Raw genomic sequence first — 18,769 nt, 5'->3', positions numbered from 1 at the left:
GATCTGACCCACCTAACCTAAAACCATGATGGATTTTTAAAAATGAATTCAAGGGGGCTGGGGAGATAGCTCAGTTGGTAGAATGCTTGCCTTATAAGCACAAGGCCCTGGGTTCCATCCCCAGCAGCCAAAAAAAAAAAAAAAAAAAAAAAAAAGAATTCAAGTGCTCTGAGCACCTCTTTATTTTTACATTCCAAAGATGAACCTGGGCTAATGGGACATCTCAGAAACACACGGCCTTTTTGGGACATCCCACTTTGCTAATGGCACACACATTCAAATTGAAAAATCAGTGAAGTTGTGGTGGACAGCCCAGGGACCAAAATAAGCATCAGGCTGATGTCAGCTAACACTTTAGTTAAAATATATGAATGTTTACAGTATTTCTTCCTCTTTTTTCCAGGCCTACTCTGTGTATGATGAAGACATTGGATACTGTCAAGGACAGTCTTTTCTTGCTGCTGTATTGCTGCTGCATGTAAGTGATCTTCCATGTGACAAACAGCACAGTGCTACCAAGTTTATCTCCATCTGGTTTTATTCTTCCTTCTGCCTTCCTGTTCACCTGATGAAGATTACACATGGCATAGCTTTTTAAAAATGTGCCTTGGATGATAAAGTAAGAGAACTGATGTCACAAACAGGACAGTTTTTCAATAGCATTAATATTGCTGGCTAGAAGCAAATAAATTGCTTATTTGGAATTGTTTTTAACTAGAATCATCTATAATAAAGAAGTCATTGTAACCACCCAAATATTAGAACTTGGACCACTATGAACAAGGAAATCTTATCTTTTCCATGATTTATTTTTATATACTCTTTTTCCTGTCAGTCACCTTCATTTAACAGAACATTTATTGAGCTTCAGTTGCAGGTACTGAACTCAGAAATGGGATTACAGGGATGAATCATTTATAATTTGTGTTCTCTAACATCTTACAGTCCAGGATATAGCACAGATAATGTTAGTATAGACTTATTATTTTTGTTCTCTTTTCTTTGTCTTTTTTGATTTTTCTGAATGCAAAAATAATACATACTCACTAGAAAACTTACAGTGTTCTAAACACAGGGTGAGAGATTAGAGAGGAGAATTACTCAACCCAGATATGCCAGAACTCTCAGGAAAAACTTTCTAGATGAGGCAGCTGCTTTTCCAAAGACATGAATAATGGAGGTTGGGAAGGGAAGAGGGGAAGCAGAGAGAGTGGAGGATTCTAGACAAAAGGAACAGGAGCAAATGTATAGGAACAAATGGGCACTGTGCACAAAGGGAACATGAGATTGGAGTTTACCGCAGGGAGTGGTGTGCCGTGAATGTGGCAAGATGGGCAGGGGCCAAATTATGGAGACAGTGCGTGTAATCATGTCAAAAATGTGGACTTTCGGGGCTGAGGTTGTGGCTCAGTGGGTAGAGTGCTCGCCTGGCAGGTGTGAGGCACTGGGTGTGATCCTCAGCACCAGATAAAAATAAATGAATAAAAGTTTAAAAAAATGTGGACTTTCTGCTAAAGCCAATGAGAAACCATTGATCTGTTTGAAGCAAGGGATTAACAGTTAGACATTCATTTCCAATAAATTCTTGTTACACTTGGATAGAGGGTGGGATTGAAAAACATACAGTAGCAGAGAGATCAATTAGAAAATATAAATCTGAATGAGAGATGTTGAGACCTAGAGAAAGAGAAGCAGAATTAAAACACTTGCTGTTTTTTACAAAAAATTGTTTTAGTTGTATAGAAGATAGGTACTCAAATATAATCATGTTTTATTTCAAAAGAAAAAAAAATAAGAAAGGAAGGAAAAGAGAGGGAGGGAGGGGAAGGAAGGAAGGAAGGAAATGTTGAGCAGGCAAAACTGATAGGGTTTGTGGACAGATTAGTAAAGTAATTGCCAAGGTGATGTCTGGTTTTCTAGTTTTTATGACTGAATGGCTGTGGTATTTTGATTTGAGAAAGTACATCCATTGAGATGGATGATGGTGAAGTTTTGTTTTGAATTCTTTGAGTTTGGGACCATTTGGATACTGGATATTGGACACTGGGGAAGAAATCAAAGCCGAAATCATGGGAGCAGATCAGATCATCTCACAATAAGATGACTAAGAAGAGCAGAATAAAGATTGGGAACATAGAGCATGTAAGTGGCTGGAGGAAACGGAATCCCTGCAATCCTGGTTTGCAGGAGAAGCAGAGCATAGATCAGATGCAGCAGCGTGACCTGCGAAGTTTAAGCCTGACCCATTTCCTCTGGGATGCTGTAGTGAAAATGAAGAGCATTTAGAGTAGATTCTGGTTCTAATAATGGTGGTACATAATGGTGCCATTTTGATTGTCCGCTTTATCTCACTTGGAGGTTGGTTTCTTCCTCTGTTGCATTATCTCTGTTCATGATCTTCTGTCTTCTCCTTGTGTCCTTCTTTAATATCTCTACATCCTATCATCTTGGGACTCCCTGTGATGATCTGGCACTTTCTAGTCACAAATTCTCAGGGGCCCTTCTTCACCTAGGATTTAGAATGGTCTGGTCCCTACCTCAGGAGACTGGACACTAAGTGGTATTGTGAGTGTTCATCAACCTCAGAACCATCTTTCTTCTAAAGGAAACCTTTATAATCACTCTGATGAGACACTGATATTCAGTTCATGGCTGGGGTTGCATTGTTTTGACCAAAATAGTCTTTGAATATACCACAGTTTAGCAATTTTGACCTGCATCCCCATTTAGCGCATTATAAAATACTGATTAAAGTACAGTGAGAAGAAAATCTCTGAGAAATCTGTTCTGAGTTTTCCAAAAGGTTTAGATTCATTGAAAGTTCCTAATTATATGGAAAAATCATCCCTTAAAGGGAGAAAGAGTGAGTTAAATAACTAGAAAATTCAAATACCCAGATTTTTGTTCTGTATTACTGCTCTATTCTAATGAGGGTCATATGACAAGTCAGCCTTTGTGAACTTACTCAGTTAAAGTACTTCCAAGGTATGTCACAAGAGGAACCAAAATTCAGTCTAATCTCTTGTACTTTCTACATTAATATTAATAGAATTATGCACACTCCCCATATTTTTGCCTCCATTGTTTAAATAGGTAGAAGAATACAGGTTAGCTTAAATAATTCATCAACTACACTATCTCAGGCTCCAGGGAGATATGTTATTGGGGTCTTTCTGACTGATTTTTTTATCAATTTCATAAGCTGCTGCTTCTTTTCCTGCCAGGCATACTTTGGCAGCTCCATATTAATCACTGTCAGACTGCTGCTTCTTGGGATGCTGCCTTTCCTTACCCATGGTCATTTATGTTTAACATTTGTTGCCTACGAGGAAAAGAGGGCCAAAATGAAAGTATGTCCAAAAACAAAGTGTCAAATTTTTAATTTTTTCCATGTCTCAATAGTTTTAAGACACAGTTTCTCTTTTCTGAGCATGGGAGTTTCCAGATACTTTGTAACATGTGTCTAGTAAGTGAAAGAATTAAATGCAAATGGATATAAGAAGAGATGCTGTTATACATTTGTGAATTCTGAGAAGTTTATCACTTACTGTTGGAAAATAATATTTGCAACCATCCTAATTTCAACTGCCTTCAAATGAAGGATGCAGTAATAATTCTTCATATCCTCATTTTAATATTAGTTTTGGCTTAACCGGAGGTATAATTAATACTTATATATTTTATTTATTCTAAAGATCATCGATAAATTTTAACCCAGTGTATTTTTCTACCATATTATTGTCAAGTCTTAAACTTTTTTTTGTTGACTGTGGGCTATTTTTAGACTCAGAAGAGCAAGCTCATTTTCAAGATTAAATTATTGTGTGTGTGTATGTGTGTGTGTATATATATATATATATATATATATATATATAAATATTGGTATGTATGGAAACTCTTTAATTGCAGAAAGGACTATGTTTGAATAATCCAGAATACTTAAACTATTGCATTAAAAACAAAAAACTATAAGCACAACGCCTTTGGAAACCAGTTTAACTTTTATCCGCATACCCAGCAATTCCATTCCTAGATGGACTTTAATTCCTTGGTCAAATACCTAGCACAAGTACACAAAAGCCATGGGCTGAAATTGCCCTGGGATCAGCGTTTAACATGGAGTTCCAGTATTAGAATTACAGTGAGGCATTGAAAAGAATTCGTGGTGGCGTGTCTGCAGGGTAGAATGCTGTGTAACAATGGAATGTGCCTTTACACTCTATTGTGAACGAAACATGTAAACACAATGTTTAGTTAAAAAGGCAAGTATAAGATTATATTTTGTATAAAATATAGTAACAGGCAGAATTTGATGTTTTTAGGGTATCTCAGAGATGACAGTGGTAAAGCATACCACTGAAGCAATTGCTGTTAAATCAGGATATAGATTTCTCTGGGGAGAAACACAAGGGTCATGATTGAAAAGGGGCATACAGGGAGCTTCAGGGGAATTGGCAGCATTCTTTTTTTTAGCCTGGATAGTGATTGTCTGAGTCCTTCAAAATTATTTGTTTTTCCTTCATAATCAATTATTCAGTAAAGTGTATATTTAGCTTTTATGTATTTTTCTATGTGTTGTATTTAAAAATAAAAAATATTTTAAAATTACAAAGTCTTTAATGTAACTCCCCACAAAGACAGGTTCGGGGTAAGATTTAACCAATAAATGTAAGAACTGAGAAGCCAAGCTACTTTCTAGTTTTCCTGAAAATAAAGATTCCATGAGGGGTTGGGGTTGTAGCTCAGTGTAGAGCGCCTGCCTCGCACATGTGAGGCACTGGGTTTCGATCCTTAGCACTGCATAAAAATAAACAAGTGAAATAAAGGTATTGTGTCCATCTACAACTATATATATATATATATATATATATATATATATATATATATAAAATATATGATTGATATATATTTTATGTATATGTAAAAGAAATCATATATACATATATGATATATGGACAAATCTTTAAAAAAAAAAGATTCTATTGGGTCCAATGGCCTAAGATAGAAGTTTTCAAATGTCTTTTTTTTAAACTTTATTTATTTATTTATTTTTATGTGGTGCTGAGGAACAAACCCAGTGCCTCACATGTGCTAGGCAAGCACTCTGCCACTGAGCTATAGCCCCAGCCCTCTAAAAATATCTTCATATGTATACATAAGTAGAAGTGTTTGTGAGATTGTGCTATTCAGAATTCTCTCTGCTGCAAGTGACAGGACCCTAACTCAAGGTAGCTTAAATTAGAAGGATATTTATTGGCTCATAACTGGGAAATCTAGGACAGAGATGATTTTGACATAGTTGGAATCTGGAGTTCTTATTTTGTTGTCAGGCGCCTATGCTCTTGTTGAATTTTCTTGCCGTGGTCTAAATGAAGTGGCAGCATGCTGTGGCCTGGTCCGGCTTCATACCCTCTCAGTTTTGTGACTTCATTTAAAAGGGGCCATCTTTTGCTCCACCAAAGCCAAAACCAAACCAAATATACTTCCTTCTCTTTTTTCCCTTGGAAGGTTCCAGTTGGCCTGGTTTGGAGCATGTGCCATTCTTGATTCAATTATTCACTCCAGAGAGAAGGGGTTCTCTGATTGGCAGGTCCAGGTCTTTTGTCTGCTTCAGTGTTGACAGAGAACTGGACCAGCCCCTCCTGAGCAATGCAGTGGTTTTCCTACAGGACGAGTGATGCCAGCACCTTCTGACTGGAACTGGGGTCAACCGCATCACATTCGCGTGGGTTGTGTCTTCACTCAGAGTTTTACTGTATTTTTAAATAAGTAAATAAGTTTTTCTATATTTCTGAATAACTTTTCCTTATAATGAGGATATATTCATTTTTCTGCTCTGAGTTAATTCTTGCATCAAGTGCTTTTGAGCCACTTCCCAACATCTTCTCCTTATAGCCTGTAATATTTATATATATTTATATATAGAATATAAATACATATATATTCAGGACTCTTTTACCTAAAACAAAAATGTCTCCTAATCCTCCTGTTTCACTCCTGTCTTGTTCTCTCTGCCCTTTCAAAACTCAACTCCTTCAAAGGATATTAAAAATCACAATTATGAATTTGAATTGTGGTTTAATACCTTTTAAGTTAGATGACCTTGGGCAAAATTCCTGAACTGAGCTTCAATTTCTTCATTTATAAAATGGAAGTAGTATTATCATCTTTCTAGAATTATGAGTGTCGAGTACCTTATTTCATGAGTGTAGAGTCTTATTTTGTACTTGGCACAACAAGCGCATAATCATGATATTAAGCCCAGGGTCTACTTAATAGATCTGTAGTTATTAGCCAAACACTCGACCTTGCTGAACTTCACCAGTCTTATAGAAAGAGATGGGACAGTGGCACAAGCCCGTGATCACACCAACACAAAGGTTGGGGCAGGAAGAGTGCAAGTTTGAGGCCAGCCTCCACAATTTAGCCAGACCCTGTCTCAAAATTAAAACAAAAGGGGCTGGGGACGTAGCTCAAAGGTAGCGCGCCCCTGGGTTTAATTCCTGGAACCACAAAAATAAATGAATGAATGAATACATAAATAAATAAATAAATGTATAAGTAAAATATACAAATAACATGTACTTTTCAGGACTTTTTTGGGAATCAAATAGTCATTCATATGTCTAATAATGGTAGCTGCTACTATTACATTTCAAATTAATAATTATCTGCCCAGCAGATTTTCTTTGGCCCCACATAACATTAATTGAAATTGATAACACATAGGAAACTAATACATGATACAATACTGTTTTATGACTGATAAGTAGACATTCAATTTAAGTGTATTTTAGCACCTATTTGATTTAAAGGGAAAATGAGTAGTTTTTATTTGTTTACTTCTCAGTACGTAAACAGAAAATGAAGACTCAAGAGTTTATGACTTTGAAAACAGTCGCTAGCATCTATCTTTGTTAAAGAAAACTTAGAAAAATCAATGGAGTGAATGCTCATTGTCTTAATAGAAAAAGGTGGATTGTTCCAAGAAGATCTGAAGATAATGTGGAATAGGAAACAGTTTTATCCAAAATGGAGATTATTTTTAATTATCAAATAGAATCTTACTTCAGAAAAAGGTTTTGAAGTATGTGACATCAGTTGAGTCTTACAGACTCTGGGATCACTTAGCTTCTTGTGCACTGCTTCATCATGGAGAGAACTGTGAGGCGGGGCTGTCTCCACTGGTGCTGGTGGCAGGTTACTTCCGTTGGTGTGGGTGGCAGGTCATTGTCAACACTTGTTTCCAAACAGTGGTCACATCTTGCTTGACTCTCAGATTATGCGTGTGCGGCAGTTATTTTGTTTTGTATTTCAAAGAGCCATTGATGATAGTTTATTATCCTAAATTACAAGATTTTAGTGTTTATCTCCCCCTTTTTCCAAATAACTCTGATTCCATGACAGAGTTCCTGTACCCAGCAAAAATGTGTAGTCAATATCAAAGGCCCACCGTGTTCTCGTATCTTAGTATTTTATTTAAAAATCCTTGTTTCGATTATTTATTTTGATTGTATTTTAGACTAATCACATACCAATGGTAGATTGACTTATTCAATAAAACCTTAATCACTGTAATAGGTTGAGTAATCATTTTAATATTTTGGGTTACTTTTTTTTTTAAGTAGGCAGATACTACAATAGTAGCCCTGGGGAATCTGTGTTATAATAAGGTGAGGTTTGATAGTACAGCCAGGTATTAAGTCTCAAATCTTGATTGATATTCTTTGTGCTGATTTAGAGATGGCAAACTTGATTGCCAATACAAAATATAGATGATACAACATTTCCTTATATTTTACATTTTTAATAATAATACAAGAAATCAAGTGCTACTATGGTTACATTTAGCTGCCCTTTCCTTCCAGCTTTCACACCAGTTTTTTTTCTTCTACATTTTTGTTAGCCTTCTTCCTGGTAGTTACCATCAGATTCCCTTATTCACATGGCATGCCTTTATTGCTAAAGTCAGATGTACTTAGATTTGCTGAAGTTATCTCAAACAGATAACACTGACCTTCATTAAAAGCTCTATGTTAAGATCTATGAGGAGTAGGGAATGTACAAAGTCCAGAGGTTAGGTGCACAAAATAACTATAATGCATATAACGAAAGATTTGGGGATTCAGAAAGAGCAAAAATCTCATCAGGTTTAAGGGACCTAAGGAAGACCTAAGACCTAAGTGAATTTTATGATTAACCTTAAAAGATGGGTCGGATCTCAGTGGCAGAACTGTGTTGTACAGTATGTCCCGCCCAGTCTCCACCCTGAGCTCCTGTGCCTTAATTCCAAGGGGAACCTGGAAAGTACAGCTGGTCACTGTGGGATATATCAAAAGGATGGGAGGAGGGGTCATTCCTCCCAGTGATACTAAGAAATGCGGTCACTTCTCTGAAGCACATTTTGCTCCTTCCTTTCAGTGAATTATTTTAACAGTAGAAATTTACTTTTGTAATTTTTAATTAGGTAAAAGTTTTTCCCATGCATTTATTTATTCTTTTTATTTTTTTGAGTCCTATTGTGTAGAGCACTCTGGTAGTTGTTAATGTATAAAGACATAGTCCCTGTTTTCAAGGAGGGTAAGAGAAGGGAAGTTTACATTTTATGATCATCAACAATATACATGTTCTCTTTCACGTTTCATTTAATATTTACTGTATTCCTATGAAACATGTTATTACTAAGATTTTAAAAGTAAAAACATTCAGAGGTTACCTGCTCAAGGTCACCCAGATAATAACAAAAGCTTATCTGGGAGGAATTCTCATCTGTCGATGTAACTCTGATATCATGTTTTTCCTCCGCAGCTCCTTTTCTATATTCACCATGTACTGCCAGACAGCTTTTTTTCCTTCTGTTGATGCCATGTGTTGAATTCAAAGCCTCATGTGTGTTAAGAAAACTCTCTTATTGGGCAACCTTTCTGAGAGAAATGGCTGAATGTAGGTTCTTGTAGATTATACGGTCATATAAAAGAAAAGTGATAAATCCTTACTAAACCAACATGTTTATGCCCTTCTTTCCCTGTAACCTTCCCCATATAGAGGCTAAGTGACCTTAGTAAAAATAAAAATTGGTCCCCTGCTTAAAAACTCTCTAGTGATTTTCCATTGCATTTTGAATACAGTCCTAGCTTTTCATCATGGTCTGTATCCAGCCATGCAGGAGCCAGATCATTCCAGCTCATGTTAAGTTTTCAGGAACTTTGTGAATCAGTTGTTAAACACAGGTATTGTTAAAAATTAAGTGATATAATATTACAATTTAAAACTCATGTTTAAAACAAAAAAGTGATACTCAAAATTCATCGCTTCCTAATTATTTTAGAACTCTTGACTGTTACCAGTGTGCCCTTGAGACTGTGTCACCTGTTTCATGTGTGTGATAGAAACAGTGCATGATGGCATGCTGCTGCGTTGCTGCTGTATGTCACCTCCAACTCCAGCCCAGGTGTTTTTGAGTATTCTGTGAGTTATGGGCAGTAATCGAACATAGCTAAAGCTGTAGCAGGGCCCCTGTCACACAACTTGTTATTGCAATTATTAGTAGACTGTTCTGTTTATTTGCATTGGCAAAGCCAATAATTTATTATTGTCAATAAGTTTTTTCAGTCATTGTTGAAGTTGCTAGTAACCATCAGGAAGTGAATATCATTTAATATTTCTAAAATGTTTTCATATTACATACATCTTAGGTTACATAATATCACAAATCGAGGCTTAGCCATTGATCTCTGATACCAGCACAGCACTGAGGTAAAACATACATTGCTGTAACTTCAAAAGGAAAATGCTCAATATGTGAATTTTCTTTTTTCTTTACAGTGTAAATGTTGATCAGAATCTGATGTTTAACCATATTTTGTACATTTTAAAATGCTTTTTTCATTTTTTAAATCTTTTGCATTTTTGCTGTATTTTTTATGCTTACCCTGATTGCCTTCCCAGCTGCTGCTAATGAATACAATAATTGAAGGAGAAATACCACAGGAAGCTGAAGCAGACATGCTAAACAGATTCCATTAATCTTTAAACTAGAAAGGAAAAGCTGCAATTCTACTTTTCAAAGGATTCTACCCATTTCCCTTAATTTATCATTTTGCTAGTAATTTTTTTTTCTTTTTAGCTTCACAGGGGTTAATTTTAGTCTGTTTTATGATGAAATAATATCTTTGTATAATGTCTTAGTATATTTGACTTTAGTCTTCAAAGAGTCTTTGTTCTTTATATCTTAACTGGACTAGTATTTTATTGCTTTAGTCTAGTATTTTCATGTGGCACATTATCTAAAAATTAAAAACTTGGCTATATTGCTGAGGGACTACCTTTAGACATAAAGGGTAGTAACCTTTATCTCTCCCCCAAATATACCTGTATTTTTTAAAACATAGAGATTGTGAACTGGCACACCAGTGTTTCTAGCAGCTCAGTTCAAGTAGTTAAGCAAAGTGCCTTTCAACAGATGAATGGATAAAGAAAATGTGGTACCTATACCCAATGTAATATTATTCAGTTATAAAGAAGAATGAAATTATGGCATTTGCCAGTAAAGGGATGGAACTGGAGATTATCATGCTAAGTGAAATAAGCCAGTCCCCAAAAAACAAAGACTGAATGTTCTCTCTGATATGCAGATGCTAACACACAGTATGGGGGAGGGGGAATAGAAGTGCATTGGATTAAACAAAGGGGAATGACGGGAAGGGAGAGGAATGGCAATAGGAAAGACAGTGGAATGAATCAGACATCACTTTCCTAGGTTCATATATGAATCACAACCAGTGTACCTCACGTCACATACAACCACAAGAACGGGATCCTCATTAGGATGTTATACTCCATGTATCTATAATATGTCAAAACACGCTCTACTGATGACAGTATATCTAAAAAGAACAAATTTTAAAAATGAAAAAAAAAAAGATTGTGTGCTGGAATTGTCAATACTTACAGTTTTTACCTTTTTAAGTATCGGTTTGAACTTCTAAATGGTTTTATTTTCTAAAAGTAGGCAGAATTTGTGTCCAATTTTCATCTCCCTGTGATTATTCTGAATAATCTGCCTGCTCTGGCCCCCACTGGCCATTCTTCTGCTGTACTCTGACTGTACTGATGTCTTCCACAAACCCCTGCGCCCCTCCCAGGACCCCTGTGTCCTTACCAGGCAGAGCAGCCTGGTGGCTCATCTGGGAACAGATCTCTGTGCCTCTGGAGCGTTACACGGTGCTTGCAGGTCATCTCTTCAGTGACTGTAGGAAAGCAAAAATGGAGTGAAACCTTTTATTTGCTTTAGTAGTTTTACCATGTTGGAGGAAACAAACCCTGTCCCCTTCAGGTGATAACAGATAATTGCCAGAGACTTTGAGTGAATTAGTTTCTCTAGGGCTGACTACCATTCTCTTACATGGAACTTTTTATAGCTGTTGAAGTAGACATCTCAGAGGAAGAGGAAGAGGCTTAGAGTTTGGTGATAAGAGAAATATTATAGAGGTGCAAGTCAGTGTTGCTTGAGGGATAAATGACAGAATTGCTGAAAAAAGAAAGAATATAGTGTACTTACATTCTGAATGAATAGAAACTGAAAATGCTTCCTGACTTGAACTGCTAAGGTGAGACCAAAATCTTTGAGAAGGCCTCCAATAACTCATATACTAAAAGAAATAAGCAAGTATTTAGAGAATCAAAATGATATACTGAAGTACTTTTAATCGTAGAAAATTTTATTTAATTTAAGCATTTCATGATTTAGAAATAGCAAGTAGAAGTGACTGTTTTGTACAGGAACTTTAACAATTACATTTCTAAGTAGGAATAAGGAACTTTATTTGGTTCAGCTATTTAGGCATGATGTTGCTCTGCCAGTGAAAAAGATACAAGATATCATAACCAGTCAATTCAGTTTTTTCAGACTGACTTTTAAAGTAGATGTTTACATAATAGTTAATCCTAGAACATTGGGTAAATACAACAGCTTTTTCTGTCTTGGTGTAATCTCTAGAATGTCTATGCCCCTTTCCATATTCTTTCAGCTTATTAGTACCACAATTCAGATTTGTTCTTTTGACATCAGATCAGACTTTAATTCTCTGTTCAGATAAAAAATATTTGAGAGGTCTAATTATTGGTCATAGAAACCTCAATGATAGAAACGCATAAGATATTTTCCTAAAAACTATTTCTTACAGAGAAAAATAACAATACCAAGAGTCTCTGGAAGGACACTGTCACTTATCTATCAGAATTTAAAATGCAGTCATGCTTCGACTGTCCAGTTACTCTTTGTGGACTAAGTCCTGCCCCTTCCCATCCTTGCATGTGTAAAAATAATGTGTATACAAGGTTGTCTATTGCACTATTGGTATTTTTTAAAAATGAGGAACATCTCAAGCATCCATATAGGAAAGTGATTAACTCTGGTATAGCCACATAATTACAGTGTAGCAGTTTTTAAAAATTAAAGAGGCAACTCTGTACATCCCAAGAAGGAAATGTTTCCAATTCATATTGTTAAGGGAGAAAAAGCAAGATGTGTAACAACATATACAGAATGATGCGTTTTGTGTATGAAAGGAGAAAAATAAAATAAGAAACATAATTTTTTTTATAAAACACTTGCAGGGTACTAGAGAAATTTTTAAGAGTAGTTATGAGGTTATGCAAAAGAAGGGAGGAGGCAGATGTGGAGGGCTAGTATATTACAGTATTGTTTGAATTTTTCAGTCGCGTTGACTGTATTATCTGTTTTTTAAACATAACTTAATGTCAGCATGATTAAAATTAACAAAGGAGAAACTGGGTTTGTAGCTCAGTGGTAGAGTGCTAGCCTAACATATATGAGTCACTGGGTTCCATCCTCAGCACCACATAAAAACAAAATAAAAGTATTGTGTCTATCTATAACTAAAAATATTTTAAAAATGTTTTTAAAAAATTAACAAATGAGATAATTTATCCCAAGTAAAGAGGCTAGCAACTTTGACTACAAAATTTACCTTGTCACTCTGTAAGAAGGCTGGCTCTGAAGGGCTTCATTCACTGTGGAACATCAGCCTGTTATGCAAAGTAATAACAACATGAGGAACTTTCTCGACATTGTGACCAAATGGCACTCATTCACGTTTTATCTGTTTATATTTTCCTGTAGATGCCAGAGGAACAAGCTTTCTGTGTTTTGGTGAAAATCATGTATGACTATGGTTTGCGAGACCTCTACAAAAACAACTTTGAAGACCTTCATTGCAAATTCTATCAGTTGGAAAGACTAATGCAGGTAAATAAAAATGAGGAAACTTTATCACTCAGAATTGTTGAGTTATCAAAAAAGCCTAATAGTGTTGATGAGCATTAATTAGTTCTAAGAGTTTAGTGAAATACTACTGAAAATGTAAATAGATTTAGTTTCTGACCAATATCTACATTGCTCTTAATATCATAATATACATATTTAGCCATCTATCTAGTTTCATGTTTTAAACATTCAACTTTAATACACTAAGGAGTGAGACTGTAGTGAGTTAATTCAGTGAAAATATTGATGAATATTATTTGTATAGAAATGAAAATAGTTACCAAATAAAAATTCAAACACATTAGATCTTTCTCTGTACTAATTAGTAGTGTTACCGTATTTGAATCCACAGAGAATACTTGGAAAAGACAGAAAGAAGTTCGTAAGAGAATAAAAAGCACCTGGAATACCATAATGTAGGGACATAGTTTAATTTTCTTCCATATAATTTTCGTATCTCAATGTCGTTGATGTGCCTCATAATATTTTTTGTAAATGTATTTCTGTGAGAAACATTCTTTTATATATACTAGGTATTACAGAATTTAAAATGGTGAGCTGAGTCAAAATTATTGACTAGGGCTGATAGAGTTATTGAGTAGCTTTGAAATTCTAATCATGATTGGAAATCTTCAATTTATAATGAATCTATTCAGCATATTTGTATGACTTTCTAACGGAGGTATTGGGAACCCAGAGAAATGTAAAGGAAATAAAAGAATGGATTGATTCATATTGGATGTAAGATGGTTGAGGAAGAAGAGTAGTGGAATGTGAGAATAGAAGATGCTGGTAAATGTTCATTGTCATGATCTATCAGGAAATCTATAGGTGTCTAAACAGGATGGTGAAGCCAATAGGAGACTGAAAACTAGAAGACCAGGGGAGTGAGAAACTGAGAGTTTGCAGGGAAGTTGAAGAGCAACTTTATTGGGAAGAGTCGAAGACCTTAAATATGAAGAAATGGAGAGGAGGATATGAAATGAGCCATAAGCACAGTGATGGATGGGCATGGGGGAATGATTCTGATATCTGGTCACAGTGGGCATTAAAAAAATAGGTTCTTTTTAAATATTTAATTCTAACAAGTAAACATAGTTGGGATTACTTACTTTTCACTTTTCTTTCCCGTAAGTTTTTATTTTTCAAAGGTTAGTATTCCTGAGGGCTTTGAAAATCAAATAAGTATGTATAGTACTTGAAAACAAGTTTGTGATACTGTGAAGAAACTCAGCCTCTTTTAACTACTAGCACTTTTTACTTGTTAGCTCTTGATGACCAAATGGAACCCTGGCACATCTGTTGTTTTTCAGAGAAAGCATGTTATGTAAAAAATGGATTATTTTGTTGTTGTGATCTCTTTATGAAAACAAAATGAACGTGAATCTATACGTCTTTGCCTGTCTTTTGGTTATGACAATAAATGATACTTTGTACTTCGTATTTTATGATTTTGAAAAGCATTTGCTTGTTTAACTTGGGAAGAAATTGAAGCTAGCGTAAAGGCATGTTTGGGAGATATTCACCTTTTTGTGTTACACCCTTGCACAATTTCGCTTCGCTATTTTTGATATGTTGAAGGTAAGTTTTTACTGTGTGGTTATGCTTTTGAACTTCCCAAGTATTCAAAAATACATAGAAATGATAGTATAGACCCTAGAGCATGTTGGTATTAGGTGGTATCCAAAGAGATGTGTTTCTTTTCTGACAGGCTAAGAGATGCACCTTGACGGGGAATGTTGTAATGTGACCCTGTGTCAAGAAACTTTAGACTGTAGGTATTTTGTCAGACCAAGCATTTCCCAAGAAATAAGAATAAGCAACTGAGCAAGAGATGATCTGTTTATAACAAGTCTGTTTTTATTTTCCTCAATTATCTGTCATATGCTTGATTCTGCTATAACTTCTGTGTAGTTATGTAAAATGCAACCAATGCTGAAACACCGTGAAAGTGGTCACAGAAATCTTGCTATAAACTGCAGGTGTGGCACAAAGTAAAGCTTTTTCAGTGTTCTACCTCCTAAGTTTTTCATTTTGACTTTCAGGAACAGCTGCCGGACCTGCACAGCCATTTTTGTGACCTGAACCTGGAGGCTCACATGTATGCGTCCCAGTGGTTCCTCACTCTCTTTACTGCCAAGTTCCCACTCTGCATGGTGTTCCACATCCTTGACCTGCTGCTCTGTGAGGTATGGTGGTCCCATCTTTCACTCCTGAGCCAAAGTACAAACACCCCATTTCTATTTAAAATGGTTACAGTTTTTCTTCATTTTCTTTTTCATGTGACATAAAGCCACATTCAATGACTAAAAAGCTCTATTTGAATATTTAGTGAAGATTTTTATTGCAATTTTATCATTTGTGAAGAATAAATATATTAAGGCATATATAATTCTCACAAAGGAAAGTGAGGTGACTAAATTTTATACCATTAAATTCATAATAAGCCTATATCTGTGCAATAGTGTATTATCAATATAACAGACTTTTTAAGTTAAATAAATGAATTTTGAATCACGTGTTTCAATATTAATATAATACTAACAGTAAATATAAATGAGTTTTTTAAATGAGATTTTTGTAGTAACTAATTCCTCTATTCATAAGATATATCTGTGTATATGTTTGAGGCTCCTACCAGATGATGAGAAAAATGATAAATTAAAGTTGTAGATCATATGATTATGTCTTTATTTTATTTTTTGAGGTATAGGGGATCAAACCCAGGGCCTTGCGCATGCTAGGCAAGTGTTCTGCCCCTGAGCTACACCCTGACCCAGTTACACTTTTGAGCAGTAGACTAGTTCAGGACCCAGTTTGCAAAACTACTTAGGTATTTGTTCATTTATTTTATTGTTTTTAGTTACTTAGGTGGCTATGTTTGTTTCTTTAGTTTTATTTTGGGTGGTGTTGAGGTACACACTCTACTGCTGAGCTGTGTCTCCAACCCGACTTTACTCTTTGAAGGAAATAGGTGTTACACACATTTTATATTTCCCATCAAATGTTTGATAATTAGCATTATAGGAAAGTTTCTGGGTGAGAAGTATGTATTTTTTAATGGCAGTATAAAAGTATATAAAAATATGGATATGCTCTGCTGGAGTAGTCAAAAGTATATGTATATAAATAAGTAATATGTGTAAGGTTAATATGATATGCACCATTTTGCATTGAGGTTAATATTTGTTTTTTATCAAAGCATTTTAATCACTCCAGGAATTAGAAATCTAAGTGTAAAAATAAGATTTGAAAAGATAAAATATTTACAGTATAAAGCAGAGCAGTGTCATTTCTCAGCCTGCCACACGATAACCATTTTGTGTGCAAGTGTGACTAGACTTTTTCTCTTCAGGTCTCTGTTAGCACTTGCATAGGACCTGAAAGTTTTGTGGAGCATGTTGTAAGCATGTAAGATTTCAACTCATTTGTAGCATACTTTGATGAACAAAAGAGACCTGATGGGCTCTCAGAAGAGGTTCTTGAATCCTGAATATGTAGCAGCTAGGGAAGCTGATTGATACACATTAATTTCTTTATTCGTTTTACTTACAAATTAGTTTGTAAAATGCCATTCTAAATTAAACATAAAGGAAGGATGTAGAATTGAAGCTAGAACCTATTCAAAGTCATCATGGTATGATCATAGATTACATGAAGCAAATTTAAGCATTTGTACTAAAAATATTGTTTGGGCTGATTGTCCAAGTTGATGTGGTGATTAGTTCTGACTCACGTACTTTAGGGCAATATGCTTTAAAGGTAAAAACAATATTAATGTTTTTGAGTATTAGTGAAAACTGATACTCAAAATTAGTTTTGATAAGTAAGTCTTGATGGACATTATTACATTGAGTTAAGATTAGAATTTCATATTTTATAAAAACAGGACAGTGGGGGTATGGCATTTTAACAGTTTCTGCATCCTATGTAGTATGAGCTTGCAAATATTTGTTACCATTGCTTCATTTTTTCTTAGTTTATCTAATTTCATACTAGATTAGTTCTATAGTATTCATTATAGAAAAGGAAATAAAATTAATGTTCTTAATCATCAGCTAAATTGGATTTTCTAATCACTTTTGGTAGAGTGGTAATGCTGTGGTGTAGTTCACTGGAATGTGACTTTCTAAAGTTGTCTCTGCCTGAATGATAGCAAACTTGGCACCTATTCATGGTTCTTCTGGAACCTGGATTCAGAATTTCTCAGAAAATTTCATCCTGAAGGTACTTAAATTTCTAATTTTCAGTTGCTAAGAAAATTACAGAAAAGCAAAGTAAATTCATAAGCCTTTCCATCACTTGTCAACTGTGATTCATAATCACAGTGGGTGAAGGATTTTAATGTTCATTAAAATTAATAAAAGCATCATAGCTGTTACTTTCCCTCGCCTTTAACCTGTTCTCTTTAGTATTTAAGGAAATTGCATAGTTTTCCAAAACATGGGCATGGGTTTATAATCACAGCATTGTACTATCCAGGGAAATAACTGAGTGAAATTGCTTTTCAAAATAAACTTTATTGGGAACAATATTGTAGTGTGCTCCAGGATGTTCATTCTTTCCACTAACTTGTCTTTGTCAAGGGTTATTTTGCAAAGGAAATTTTGAATAAACTTTTACTTCCTGCCTGTCTGTGTTTTCTCTTTGCCCCTTTCCTTCTTTTAGTTAATAAAATATTTATATCAAAAGCTATTCCTTCATATGTGACAAAATATTCTAGGAGAAGAAAGGTAACATAGTCATGAATTGATTGTCCTTTAGATGTTTGTTTTGTCATATTCTCTCCTTAATAAAACAACTCAAATTTTGATGGTATGAATTAACATTTAGTTGCAAATGGAAGGTTTATGGAATTCTCAAATGGAAAGGTGTTGATTTTTCAAAGTTCACTTTGTGACAAAAATTATTGTTCTGCGAAGACTCTTACTCAGATTCTACTTAAAGTGGAAAGGAAAGACCTGACCTTGGCGAGTTCGCTTCCAGAGGGCCTGCTGCTCTGGCATACTCTCCTGCCTGCCCTATATGCTTTTAAAGAGTTCTTCTTTCGTCCCTGGATTGAAAATATGAAGCTAATTTAGCAAGAAGGGAATAATTTTATAGACTTTGACAATGCATTCTCACTAAAAATAAAACAAAAACCCAAAACTCCTAGTTACTGATGGTTTTATCTAAAATGTTTACTTAAACTGGAATGTATGTATGGTGACCAGGGCTAATTCCTTTGTTTAGTTGACGGTGGATCACAACAGGATTTGAAACTAGAGTTCAAAAATACATTCTCTTATATTAAGATGAATAGAACTCTCTGTAGATTGTCTTTTAGCCAGTAATTGAAATGAAAATCATTTTTTAAAAACCTATGTTTTATTGTCTGCCTCTATTTGGAGAGATAAGAAAAAGACTAAATGTATTAACATTTATAGTGTGTAAATGTTGTGATGTTGTCATCAAGAATAAAAACGCTGTACTTTTAAAATG

The 18,769-nt window shown here is 35.0% G+C and overlaps 1 protein-coding gene across 5 annotated transcripts in view; it reads left to right on the top strand.

Moving 5' to 3' along the window:
- The window catches only part of Rabgap1l (RAB GTPase activating protein 1 like), a 663,388-nt gene that overhangs the window by 408,091 nt on the left and 236,528 nt on the right, over positions 1-18,769 (top strand). For all 5 annotated transcript variants that reach the window (XM_047519817.1, XM_047519815.1, XM_047519816.1 and 2 more), the window contains exons 15-17: positions 404-478; positions 13,145-13,270; positions 15,334-15,477. In XM_047519817.1, the coding sequence (XP_047375773.1) occupies positions 404-478; positions 13,145-13,270; positions 15,334-15,477 (345 nt within the window). The remainder of the gene's footprint in view (positions 1-403; positions 479-13,144; positions 13,271-15,333; positions 15,478-18,769) is intronic.

Source organism: Sciurus carolinensis, chromosome 12 (genome assembly GCF_902686445.1).
Source record: "Sciurus carolinensis chromosome 12, mSciCar1.2, whole genome shotgun sequence".
In the NCBI taxonomy this organism is placed as follows: Eukaryota; Metazoa; Chordata; class Mammalia; order Rodentia; family Sciuridae; genus Sciurus; species Sciurus carolinensis.
Note: the sequence above shows the minus strand (reverse complement) of the source record. Positions and strands in the feature narration are given on the sequence as shown.